The sequence below is a fragment of the Sprattus sprattus genome (assembly GCF_963457725.1).
Source record: "Sprattus sprattus genome assembly, chromosome: 20".
In the NCBI taxonomy this organism is placed as follows: Eukaryota; Metazoa; Chordata; class Actinopteri; order Clupeiformes; family Clupeidae; genus Sprattus; species Sprattus sprattus.
In genome coordinates, this window is record NC_137918.1 from 19430170 (window position 1) to 19443661 (window position 13492).

Here is a 13492-nt window from a genome sequence, read left to right on the forward strand (position 1 = left end):
TTTTAGATAGTTGGGAAGGGTTCTCTCGCCCCCTGGTGGATGTTTCTCACATAGTCTGCCTCTCTCAGATGCATCAAGTAGTATTTTCTCACCACAGATGTTAAACAGGGTGCTACATGAATGTCCCACTCCTTGGGTCTACTTCCACTCTCACCTGTGCCTTCCCCTGCTCCGTCATGCCCTCTGCAGGATCATCCTCACAGGACCAGGAATGAATGGGATCTGAACACCCAGGTACACAAGCTCAAGTTCTCAGGTCAGCAGGTCTGCACACCAGGCCTCGTCCTCACACAAAAATGTCAGCTGTGATCTCTGCATCACCTAAACTGTTTTGGTGAGTTCCTATCCACACAGGGCGTATAGTCACTGCTACAAATGAACAATGAGAAACTCAGTATTAAACTTAGGGTGAGCCAGTGTGAGACATATCCTCACTGAGATATCACTGCAGTAAAAGCTGCCAAATTCTGGATTAAGAGGGGTGTGCTTGGCTTGAGATATTAATCCAATAAGAAGGGCTGTACGGAACACAGGAAACCACCATTGTTATGACATTCCATGCATGCAATAAACGTCTCTCAAAAAACAAGGCCCACCTACGAGCCTTACGGATCACAGTGTAATGGTAAACTACTCCATGCGAGGTATGTCTTAAGAAAGAAAGAACTCCTGATGATGGACCCCACCTGACAATGAAGTGCTTTTCCTACCGACAGAGTGTGTGTGCTGTGACGTGACAGTCTTTGAACACATTTTAGCGCCTGATCTCAGGTGAGCAAGAGAGAGGCCGTAAACCAGCTCTCAGGTGAGCAAGAGAGAGGGCGTAGGCCAGAGGCACAGGTGAGCAAGAGAGAGAGAGAGAGGGCGTAAAACAGCTCTCAGATGAGCAAGAGAGGCCGTAGGCACAGGTAAGAGAGAGAGAGAGAGAGAGAGAGGAGGCGTAGGCCAGAGGCACAGGTAAGAGAGAGAGAGAGAGAGGGCGTAGGCCAGAGGCACAGGTAAGAGAGAGAGAGAGGGGGTAGGCCAGAGGCACAGGTAAGAGAGAGAGAGAGAGAGGGGGGGGGGGGGCGTAGGCCAGAGGCACAAGTAAGAGAGAGAGAGAGAGAGAGAGAGGGGGCGTAGGCCAGAGGCACAGGTAAGAGAGAGAGAGAGAGAGGGCGTAGGCCAGAGGCACAGGTAAGAGAGAGAGAGAGGGGGTAGGCCAGAGGCACAGGTAAGAGAGAGAGAGAGAGAGGGGGGGGGCGTAGGCCAGAGGCACAGGTAAGAGAGAGAGAGAGAGGGCGTAGGCCAGAGGCACAGGTAAGAGAGAGAGAGAGGGCGTAGGCCAGAGGCACAGGTAAGAGAGAGAGAGAGAGGGCGTAGGCCAGAGGCACAGGTAAGAGAGAGAGAGAGAGAGAGAGGGCGTAGGCCAGAGGCACAGGTAAGAGAGAGAGAGAGAGAGGGCGTAGGCCAGAGGCACAGGTAAGAGAGAGAGAGAGAGAGAGAGAGAGAGAGAGAGAGAGAGAGAGAGAGAGAGAGAGAGAGAGAGAGAGGGCGTAGGCCAGAGGCACAGGTAAGAGAGAGAGAGAGAGAGAGGGCGTAGGCCAGAGGCACAGGTAAGAGAGAGAGAGAGAGAGAGGGCGTAGGCCAGAGGCACAGTGGTAGTGATGCTCAGCTGAGCTGTCACTCATGAGGATGTTTTAACAGACAGGTGTAATACTGGGAGATGCCACTGGAATACAGACGCACAAAGTTGGATCAGGAGTCCCTTCTTAGCCATGACAAACAGGTAGGACATGGATGCAACTAGGGTGAGGGTCTATAGGAGCTCTACGTACATACAATGACTGAGCTAACAGATAGAACACACAGCGCTCAGAATGAATTCATGGACTGTTGGCAAACAGCTCCAACATAATATAAGGAATATAACGAACATAACGTCATTAAACATACTGAGAAGAGGACCATTAAATCCCAGCCACTGGGAATCCCAATGCAGCAGTGTCATCAGTGTGGTAGACTCAGTGGCTCAAAACTCTCCTTGCATAGCAGAGAACACACTCCCACACACCTACACATGAGGGTCTAGGGAGTTTGAATGGGACCGTGAAAAGTATGCAACCAGCCAATGTTTTCCTCGGATTTGATCCAAATCAATGTTGAGCGCATTAGCGCGTCAGATGCTGTTGGAATGCACTATTACTAGTTGCTTTACCAATCATATAGTATCGGACCATCAAAAAATCCTTACACCTCAAGGCAATCAATACCATCACATCTAGCGCTGATACTTTTTTAAAGGTACAAATATAATCTGCTCAAGAGCATAGCTTAATATGGACACGTGTCACCAAATGCTTCTGTAAAGCAGTCTCACTGAACAGCCTCAGCTGCAGCACATAAACACCCCTTTACAGACACTAGGGGTGGGAGCTACCACAGAGGTGACGATACGATACTGTCACCATATCTGGGCCACCATACAATATTGTCGGGATTCTTTATGATTCAAATCTGCAACTGCAATTTTATTTCTCCCATTTTTAAGACAAAATAAAGCCACACACTCAATTTAAACAGGGAAACCAGCAGCCATCTTGGCGCGGTACATTTATTCTGAACTCCGCTGTGCCACAAAAAAGGTTCTTGTGGACGTTAGAAGCAGTGCTATCGGAGTAGATGTACTGTATGTACCAACAAACCATAATATTAAATAAATAAATATATCGTGCTAAAAAGTATTGCGATACTACACTGTATTGATTCTTTCTCCCACCTCTAATAGACAATCCTCTGAAGTTTCTCAATGAGCCTCGGCCTCTGACCAGGCGGGAGCTTAGAGAAGTTCACAATCATGGAGGGACTCTCCAGGATGTCTGTAAAAAAAATGTAATGCTGATGATAGGCTCGCAGTTAGTAAGGACCTCTGGCTTTCGCTACATTTACTTTGTAAGTATTTTATGTAATAGCTTTAAGTAGCCACATTGTAAAAGTTAAACGGACTGATTAATATTGATGAATGTTGATCAACAGCACCCTTTTATTTCACTGCAATCCATAGCATAACTGTGACATCTTGTGGTTGTTAAAGGAACTGCAACTTTGATGTGTATGTAGTTCATATTTGATGGTCACCCATTATGGGTGGTTAATAATGACTGTAAAATAACACCACACTATCCAACCCACTTATCCACCCAGAGCCTTAGCTTTATCTGACCCCTGGCCACAAATAGCAGACTATTTCAATTCCTCATTGGCAGCACCATCTACAATTATGCTTCATTGATTGCTCATGGTGGGTCAATAGGAGTGTTATCAAAGGCGGTGATGTTTACATGGCAAATATAACTATAAGGCCTTCCCGTGGCATATATAGGTAATCACGTGCCTATAGTTCTGGCATCAACACAGTTTTAAGTCCCAGCTCCAATGCCAACATTTACAACTTTATCTTAATGCAGCATTATGGAGTTTAGGTCTAAAACTAGCTACTAACCTTAAAAGCATGAAGAAATCTTGCAAACACCATCAAAAGCCCAGTTGGCAGTGATGAAAGCTTGCAAACATGCTAACTGACGTCTTTTTCTTGATTTTGTTGGCAATATCGGGCTGTGAAGGCTTTTCTTACATTTTGAAGGGTGTTCCGAACAGGTGATACCCGATGATACCAATAGTAGTGGCTCAAGAAGTAGCTGATACAAACATATCCTAACCCTTACCCTCAAAAAGAGGCAAAATGTTGCATAGTGCTGCTTTAAATGTAGAGGAACAATAAGCTTGACAAGACTTGATAAACATGCAAAAGCAGTAAACCACTTTAATTATAAATACATACAAATATTATTATTAATAACATTATCAAATATATAAATAGACTCTCTCCACGTCTCTCTCCATCAGAAAACCAACAGAAACTTCTTAAAGGCTGATTCAGTGATTCCAGTGAGCTAATACATTATTTATCTCAATAAGCAGAAAGAGAGCTAAACTTCAACTAAGAGTCTGGAGCTGTGCTGTGCTGTGCTGTGTTGTTGTGCTGTGCTGTGCTGTGCTGTGGTGCTGTGTTGTGCTGTGCTGTGTTGTTGTGCTGTGTTGTTGTGCTGTGCTGTGCTGTGCTGTGCTGTGCTGTGCAGTGTTGTGCTGTGCTGTGCTGTGCTGTGCAGTGTTGTGCTGTGCTGTGCTGTGCTGTTGTGCTGTGTTGTTGTGCTGTGCTGTGTTGTGCTATGATGTGCTGTGCTGTGTTGTTGTGCTGTGTTGTTGTGCTGTGCTGTGTTGTGCTATGCTGTGCTGTGCTGTGTTGTTGTGCTGTGTTGTTGTGCTGTGCTGTGCTGTGCAGTGTTGTGCTGTGCTGTGCTGTGCTGTGGTGCTGTGTTGTGCTGTGCTGTGTTGTTGTGCTGTGTTGTTGTGCTGTGTTGTTGTGCTGTGCTGTGCTGTGCAGTGTTGTGCTGTGCTGTGCTGTGTTGTTGTGCTGTGTTGTTGTGCTGTGCTGTGTTGTGCTATGCTGTGCTGTGCTGTGTTGTTGTGCTGTGCTGAGCTTTGCTGTGCTGTGCTGTGTTGTTGTGCTGTGTTGCTGAGCTGTGCTGTGCTGTGCTCTGTTGTTGTGCTGTGTTGTGCTGTGCTGTGCCGTGCCGTGCCTGGCTGTGCTGTGCCGTGCCTGGCTGTGCCGGTCTGTGCTGTGTTGTGTTGTGTTGTGTTGTGTTGTGTTGTGTTGTGTTGTGTTGTGTTGTGTTGTGTTGTGTTGTGTTGTGTTGTGTTGTGTTGTGTTGTGTTGTGTTGTGTTGTGTTGTGTTGTGTTGTGTTGTGTTGTGTTGTGTTGTGTTGTGTTGTGTTGTGTTGTGTTGTGTTGTGTTGTGTTGTGTTGTGTTGTGTTGTGTTGTGTTGTGCTGGGCTGGTCTGTGCCGTGCCTGGCTGGGCCGGCCTGTGCTGTGCTTGGCTGCGTGTGCTGTGCTGTGCTGTGCTTGGCTGACTCAAGACGCTTGAAGCAACTGGATTTGCATGAACAACAGACATGCTTTAACTCTGCACAACTTGTCACTATTTTAATCCCTTTTAGGGATTTTATTAGAGATCTAAGTGCTGACTAGAGGAACTGAAACCCTGCCTCTTCACAGTGATAAAAAAGCCCATTTCCTCTTGAGACAAAATGTTGGACCTGAAGCCCACAGCTAAGAGGCTTCTCACCTTCACCAGTCAAAGTCAAAGTCAAAAATGCTCTTTCACGTATTTAGCTCTCTCAAATGCTCTCTCGCGTATTTAGTTCACTTGCAGCAAACAGGAAGCAACTACTGTATGTGTGAAACTGTGCACTTGTGCAGCTGACGTGAGAAACGGTGGGCATTACTTTCTCTTGAAAAAAAAAAAAAAAAAAACAAGAAACGACTTTTGAGATATTCCATTCATTCACCGTTGGAATGTACAGTGTTCTAGTCTCTCAGGGTGACTGCATTTAGTTCAGGCACTTGCACAAGGGTGTCCCCTCCACAGCAAGGGCACTCCAGTGCCTAATGACTGCTGCTGCTGCAGAGAAAAAAGGCAGGGGAAAAATGCCACAGGCAGGAACGAGAGGGATTGATGTCAGCCTCAACCATCAGACCTGTACGAACACGCTTCCCCTAGCATGACCATACAAGTGTGAGCACTCACAAACTCCCCTCTCTTTCCCTTTCTCTCTCTCCTGCACACAGACACACAGACACACACACACACACACACACACACACACACACAATGTTGCTCCTCCTGTTGAAGCACATGCATATTCACTATTGCAGTTCAGTTCAGCTTGGCCTAGTAGCGGTCTCATTTGGCTAAAATAGAAATAACACAAGAGCTGCTAGAACCACTAGGCTAGATGTCAGGTCATGTCAGGAAGCACAGAGCAGCACCTCCAGTATGTTGCTATCATTACACCCAACAGACCTCTTCTGAATAATTATAAGGTTTAAGAATTTTTTTTCCAAAGCACAGGGAACCCCCCTTTTTCTGTTATACTATAGAAGGTCTATAGGAGCTCTACGTACGTACAATGACTGGGCTAACAGATAGAACACACAGCGTTCAGAATGATTTCATGGACTGTTGGCAATGGCTGTAAAAACAGCTCCAACACAATAATACAACATAAAGAAACTTACTGAGAAGAGGACGCTTAAATCCCAGCCACTGGGAATCCCAATGCAGCAGTGTCATCAGTGTGGTAGACTCAGTGGCTCAAAACTCTCCTTGCATAGCAGAGAACACACTCCCACACACATACACACAAACACTGACTCTCTCACACCCACACACACACACAGTCACACACGCCTGCTATCTGCTGCTGATCAAGGGCTACTTTTAATGAACTGACAGGGTGTTCAGTGTCAAGCATGATGCTTGAGTCTGATCTTTCTGTAGAGGGAATCTGATATACTGTAAACTCAGCAGTCCCCCACAGATCCACTCTGTGCACAACACAGCATTTGATGAAATGTTCAGTTTAGTTAAGTCAGTATAGAATAGGCTGAATAGTATTTTAGCAGGTTCCACTGCCTTGCAATATACCATGCCTGCCAGTGTTCTACTTCCTAGATTGAAGAAGACCGAACGTGCCTTTCGTTTTCTAATTTCGGCAAGGGGGAGTGGTGTATACTTAAAACAGACAGCTTACACCATAAGCAAGACCAAACCGGTTATCTATGTTATATTAGACAATTAGATATATAGATTAAAATAGACAGAGTACTTTTTCCTCCGATGCAAAGTGGCCCCATCAAAATCAGATGTAGTCTTGCAAGACTAGCATAAGCCAAATTAAAGGGTTTTCCGTTAAGGCTCATCAGTGAACAACATTCACATGATTATCAGTGAAATTCCACATGAGATTTCATTCACAAAACTGTTCAAAAGCAACAACAATAGTAAAATTGAGTGTATAATACAACAGATGCCTACAAGAAGTCCTTCATTCAAAACAAACCTTTTAAAAATGATTACACAATCAAAAACAAAACCTGCATCTATTACACTAGTTCAGTGGTAGTTAGGGTTACCACGTATTGTACAATAATGGAAGAATAAAATGCCTGTTTTGAATAAACAAAATCAGGAAGTGGCATGATCTGTCTTGACACAGAGGAAGTTTGAATTTGCAGCCATTTCGCACTATTCGTTCCGTTCAGACGCACTGCCATCTGAAAGTACAAACTTGTTTGCTTTCACCTGTTTGCGTTTGCATTTACATGGCATACACACTTACTTTCACCACCGATACACTGAAGTATTACGCTACCTACCAACTTGGGTGTAGTTCTATTAGCATTTCTTCTCTACGTGACGAAATGTTCTTTGCGGACACGAATTATTCATTACTGTTTTTAAGCATTAAAAGAAGAAAAAACATTACTATAAGACAGGCCAGTTACTTCTACACTTCCAGAATGTTTTTTGTTTTAGATATTTGACTGCAACACGAGGGGAAAACAAGTTGTTTCATCAGGTTGCACTGCCGTACGCCACTTACGCACCTCGAAAGGTGATGAACTTGAAATTCAACAAAAATGTAGTCATCTGCTACTGATAAATAACTCACTGATTACTCATAAGTAACGTGGACACCTTACCGTCACTCGCGATGCAATGTTGACCTCGAAACGCACACTCTAACAAGTATTAAACTATAACTCAACAAATCATTGTGGAGATGAAGCGTCTAGTTGGTTCCGGGTTGGCCAATCATAAACGTGTGCTGTCATTTGCTCTAGTCCTTCGGAGCTTTCAGTCTCAAAGAGGCAGTCCTTCACACTATAAAAGGAATTGATTTACGGATAGGAAGTGGTGTAATAACTAAGATCTAGAGGCGCCAAAATGAATGTTTGTCATTTGTGTTCGCTGGATCTGTGCATTTCGCCGGCACTTTAAACGACATAGCCTTCATATACTGTAAACTAGTTTACTAAAAAAGGAAAATAGTCGTGCTTTCAACGTAAAATCTTTATTACTGTACTCAACTCAATTGCAAGTTCCTTCTTGACTAAACATACAGTGCAGCAAACACAGACAAATCAAAGGAATGGGACTGCATGGAAATACATCTTGCATCCTAATTAAAGGATTACAAATCAATAGGATTCATTCAGCTTCTCTCACAACAAAACATGTAAAAAATAGTGATAGCCACACCGGCCATTTCACCATACTGGATCCAGCATTACATAAAGGAATGACACATGTTGAACAAAAGCTATTATATCAGTCTCTGGTAGTGAAAATCCTACGTCTTCATTAAAACAATACTGGCACACGTTTGGTCCAATTATGGGCTCATGAAGTTCAAATTTACACAATACAGGAATGGTACACCAGTGACAAACACACATTTTCAAAAGATACTGTTTTCTTTAGCAGAGCACCACAGTAGCTGATGGATCTAAAAACCTTTGTCGTGTTAGTTCTTCTTGTTGTTACTGTTGTTTATGTGGTTTATACCCATTAGTTATAGAAATTGTGCTGACAGCCTATTTAACAGAGGAGATATTTTTTCTTTTTTTTTCTCAACACTATGAGGGTAGGATGTGTCTCCCTTTCTTACTGACCCACCGAAAGCCTATATGTGAAATATCTTAAACATCAAACTGACTACAGGAAGCATTCATCAATACACATGTCTCTTGTTACTACACCAACCACTTGTTAAAGAACCTAAAGTGTGAGCCCGTCTCCCTGCCTGGTACCACACTGAGAGGCAGCAGAGAGGTCATTCTAAGTAATTCTGAAACCTCAGTCACTCGCTGCTGGAAATCTCACACAAAGCCAAATAAACAGGGATGAAACAAGCAAACAAACAAAACAAAAACTCACACCAAAATAAACAACTGTAAAAAAACAAAACATTTTTTTTTTTTTTAAACAAAAAACATTCCACAGTACACTTTGACAAGAGGCCATAAAGGAAAAAAAAACAAACAAAACACTTCCTGAACTCAGCAAACGTGAGCTTGGGTACCTGCCTTGCCTTGCGGGTGCCGTTCAATGAAACCACACTATGTGACAAGGGTTTTTGCATTGGGTGTGGTAGGCCTACGGTTAAAACCAGCAAGCCTTCCAATGTTTTTCAAGCATTGCCATTCATGTCTTAACGCCAAAAACCAAACAGGACCCCCTTACAAGGAAAAGAGAGTCGTCCCCAGAGGCATGTCATGACATCAGTTGGCCTGGTTGTGAAAATAGATCCAAAGATTTCGGAGCAGTTTAGGCTGCGCAATGATCACAACAATCGTCACGGCAGCCAGCCATGTCAGCTGAGGCCTCGTCGTCATCCACTCAGTCAAGCCCACTATAGGTGCAGTGAGCTGAAGGGGAAGGTCTTCTGAATACTAACAAGCAAGCGGCTAAGCCAGATTAGCTTCACGAGTGGTTTATGTCATTTTATCGTGTGTTTAGAAGATGCGCTATGTATGAGATGTTTCAAAGATTAAAAATCGAATATAATATTTCATTTTCTTCCCTGGTCAGCATGCCAATATAATTACATGTGGGAAATTGAAGCACTTTATTTATAGTAATAGTCAATATATATATATATTTCTTTTTAATTTAATTCAAATGTAATGGCCCTCTGTGAACTTTCTCAGTAACACTAGAGATGATATTTTAAACCACAGAACCAATAGGAGCAGACATCCCAGCCCAGGATGGGGGGGGGGTCACATCTACACAGAAGTGTATCTGCATGGGTAAATACTTATACATAACATACATAACGTGTGTGCATATCTTATGTACACGTACACACGTTTTAAAATGAACATACATATCGCTTCTATATGTATACACATATACGTACATACAGTTTACAGCGTACACTGAAAAAATGTTAAGTGCTAGATTCCGATGGATAGCTACCGCAAACCCTGTTTGGCAGCATGCCGGGTCGCTATGGCTACGGTAATACTGGTAGGCAGGATAACAGTTGTATTTATTCCTTTTTAACAACACATAATTGGTGTACATATTTTAACCCTTTTAGGTGCAGGGAGGCTGGGCTGACACCTTGGATGAGTCTTAGGCTCTTGAAGACTTGGTTTGGGTTACAGCAGCTATGTACAGAGGCTATGCCCACGGTCCCAGTGGGAGGTCTATGAGAGGGCTTGTGCTAGAGAAAGAGAAAGAGGGAGGGAGAGAGAGAGAGAGAGAGGGAGAGGGGGGGAGAGGGGTGAGAGGGAGAGAGAGAGCGAGAGAGAGAGAGAGAGAGAGAGAAAGAGAGAGGGGGAGAGGGAGAGGGGCCTCGCACTGTTCAGTCACACTGTCATTCGGACAGAATGTGCACAAAGGACATGGGGAACACCCCTCTCCGCTCAGGCTGGCCTTCTATGTGTCCAATCTGGAAGATGAAGAAGGTGAGAGAGACACAGTGAGAGGGGTTAAAAAAACAAACTGATAGAGAGCAAACTGATAAAGAGACAACTGACTAGTCACGTGGACTTTGGCTTCCATTCTCGTCAGAACACTGAGAGGTGAAACATGAAATGGCGTCTCTACTCACCCACCACTCCGTATCCTCCTCTCCCGTCACCACGATGACCTCTCCCTCGGCAAAGGTCAACTCGTCTTCGTTATCGGCCTGACAGTCATAGATGGTCTTCACCCGCTTGTGTTTGGTCTTGACCTGGTGGGATGTACAGACAGATGGACACTCACACAACAGTTGTGTCTCTCTCTCCCTCTCACTTTCTCTAAAGCGCCTAGAGGCAATTGTATTGTTATGGCGCTATATAAATAAAATTGAATTGAATTGAATTGAATTGAGTCATGGCTCAGAACTATCTGGAGTTTCTACTGTTTGCTGGGTGTGTAGTTGGTGCACGGACCCCCTTGGCATGTCATTGCAGGGTTATTACATTCTAGAATGAACCACAGACTCCAATATTCTATTTGACTGTAACATTGCATTTGAGGGTTTTTTTGTATTTGAGGTTAAAATCCTACAGATTTTCAGTGTTTGGTCGAGAGGGCCATGCTCAACTGGCACAAAAAGGAAAACCATTGCTTTCCTTTAAATGTAGAAATATATTCATATCTTCACATAGACGTATACTTTTAAAACTCAATGCCACAATGCCTAAATTCAGGCCAGGGGGAAAGAAATCTCATTCTTCACCAGCTGTATTTACGTGGAAGGGAAACAAGTCACCCAACGGCAATGTGAAAGACTGGTGGAGAGCATGCCAAGACACATGAAAGTTGTGATTTTAAATCAAGGTTATTCCACCAAATATTAATTTCTGAACTCTTCCTAAGTTAAAGCATTAGTATTGTGTAGTTTAAAAATGAATATGAGCTTGTTTTCTTTGCATTATTCGAGATCTGAAGACACTGCATCTTTTTTGCTATTTTGACCAATTGTCATTTTTCTGCAAATAAATGATCTAAATGACAATATTTTTATTTGAAATTTGGTAGGAATGTTGCCAGTAGGTTATATAATAAAACTAAAATGTACATTTTACTTTAACACATACCAATAAATAGTAAAACCAGAGAAACTGATAATTTTGAAGTGGTCTCTTAATTTTTTCCGCGGCTGTATATCTACACATAGACGTATACTTTTAAAACTCAATGCCACAATGCCTAAATTCAGGCCAGGGGGAAAGAAATCTCATTCTTCACCAGCTGTATTTACGTGGAAGGGAAACTGTGTGGACGAGAGCCCTCCCACTCACCGAGTTGATCCGGCGGGGCAGTGGCACCGGCATCTCCACTGCCCCGCCTGGTGCTCCGTTGGTGTCCTCACTGGCCTGTCGGGGAGAGAGCTCCTCCTGCTGGCTGGAGGACTGTTCTTCTGCCTGCTGCTCCTGCTGCTGCTGCAGCCGGGTAGCTGCTGTGGCCTCCTCCTCCTGCGGGGCCTGTCTGGCTGCGGGGGCCTCCGAGACCGAGTGCCTGGGGGGCAGGTCGGCCAGCTGGGGCTTGGGTGGGAGGTCCTTGAGTTGAGGTTTGGGGGGCAGGTCTGACAGCTGGGGCTTCGGAGGCAAGTCGGAGAGCTGGGGCTTCGGGGGCAAGTCGGAGAGCTGGGGCTTGGGTGGAAGGTCTGACACATGGGGCTTAGGGGGCAGGTCTCCAGGCTGGGGTCTCTCAGCAGGCTGGGGTCTCTCTGCAGGCTGAGGTCTTTCCGCAGTCTGGGGTCTCTCCGCAGGCTGATGTCTTTCCGCAGTCTGGGGTCTCTCTGCAGGCTGATGTCTCTCAGCAGGCTGGGGTCTCTCTGAAGGCTGGGGTCTCTCTGAAGGCTGAGGTCTCTCTGCAGGCTGGGGTCTCTCTGCCGACTGTGGAGCTCTAGCAGCAAGGTCAGAGGGCCTGGGGTTGTTCTCTACTGACTGCAGCTGCTTCTGGAGGAGCTCTGGGCAGGAGCCTCCTGACTTGTCCACGGAAGGATGGTGGATTGTGTCGATCTTCCGCAGTGCCACTGGAAAAGAGAGGATCATGAGAGGGATAGGTTTAGGTACATGTGTCAGTCATAAGGGAGTCAAACTAATAATAATCACATTGAACTGATACAGTTTAAAAAAAGCCTGCCTGGGTTTCTGAGGACTACCACTGTGCTGTATAAGCATTATCTTCCTACTCTCAAAACATTCAAATAGCTCACCTTTCTGAGGTAGTTTAGGTAAAACCCTTGGACCAAGTGTGGATTTAGTGTTGCTTGATGTAGTGCTTGAAAAAAAAAAAGAAGGAAGCATAAAATCACAAAGATATGTCATAGCCAGTAGTTTGTGAGGAAATGGTTCACGTGACTCCCTGTAAAACGGGTAATAACGTCTGTGCACGGAGCATGCGTAGAGCACGGATACCTCTGCTGCTGCTCGAACTTGTTGGCGGGTGAAGTCCTGCTCGTAGGTGGCGGAGTCGACTCGCTGCCTGCGAGCGCAGAGAAGAGCACGAACGAGAGGAGGAAGTGAGAGAAAAGGGGAAGCACAGGCGGGGTGAATGTCAGCAACGTTTCTGTTTACATCTGCGCAGCGCCAAACGAACGCAGCCGAGCGAGCAGGGCAGAGGTGGCCCGAGGGTAACGCTTCCTGTGGAAGTGCCACTCAACTTATGACTGGGGTACTCACAAATAAGTCACTCAGAATAGAAGCAAGAGACAAGCGAATACCACTTCCTGAAAGTGGTACTTAGGGGTCCAAGCAGCGAAGGTGCGGGATCACTATTGCTTTTGTTGTCATTATTCTTATGTATTTCAAACAAGACAAAAAAATCTAATATAATGTCCATAATTTGTATTTATTTTAATGTTTTAATTTTATTAACAATATTTATTATTGTACAATGTTTTTCATTTACAATATTTCCAAAGCTTACTGCCGATCACATGGATCAACATAGCGTTCTGTGTTTTGTGAATGAATACCTCCACACTCACGGTCACTACCATCTGCTGTTAGTTCGCAGAATCAGAGAAGTTCATGCTAGCCGTCAGCCACACAGCCACTACAGACTTCAACCTCTACCACCACAAACACCACAAGGCTAA

The 13492-nt window shown here is 44.6% G+C and overlaps 2 protein-coding genes across 2 annotated transcripts in view; both read right to left on the reverse strand.

The window, feature by feature from the left end:
* Window positions 1-7655, reverse strand: part of fam49ba (family with sequence similarity 49 member Ba) — a 26793-nt gene extending 19138 nt beyond the window's left edge. Inside the window, exon 1 of the mRNA XM_080858917.1 lies at window positions 7587-7655. The gene's annotated coding sequence lies outside the window, so the exon portion shown is untranslated. The remainder of the gene's footprint in view (window positions 1-7586) is intronic.
* Window positions 7656-9504: 1849 nt separating this feature from the next.
* Window positions 9505-13492, reverse strand: part of asap1a (ArfGAP with SH3 domain, ankyrin repeat and PH domain 1a) — a gene marked incomplete at its 5' end in the record, with an annotated part of 45299 nt that continues 41311 nt past the window's right edge. The window contains 5 exons of the mRNA XM_080858811.1: window positions 9505-10345; window positions 10508-10630; window positions 11688-12424; window positions 12608-12672; window positions 12810-12876. Coding sequence (XP_080714937.1) covers window positions 10271-10345; window positions 10508-10630; window positions 11688-12424; window positions 12608-12672; window positions 12810-12876 — 1067 coding nt within the window. The 3' untranslated portion in view covers window positions 9505-10270. The remainder of the gene's footprint in view (window positions 10346-10507; window positions 10631-11687; window positions 12425-12607; window positions 12673-12809; window positions 12877-13492) is intronic.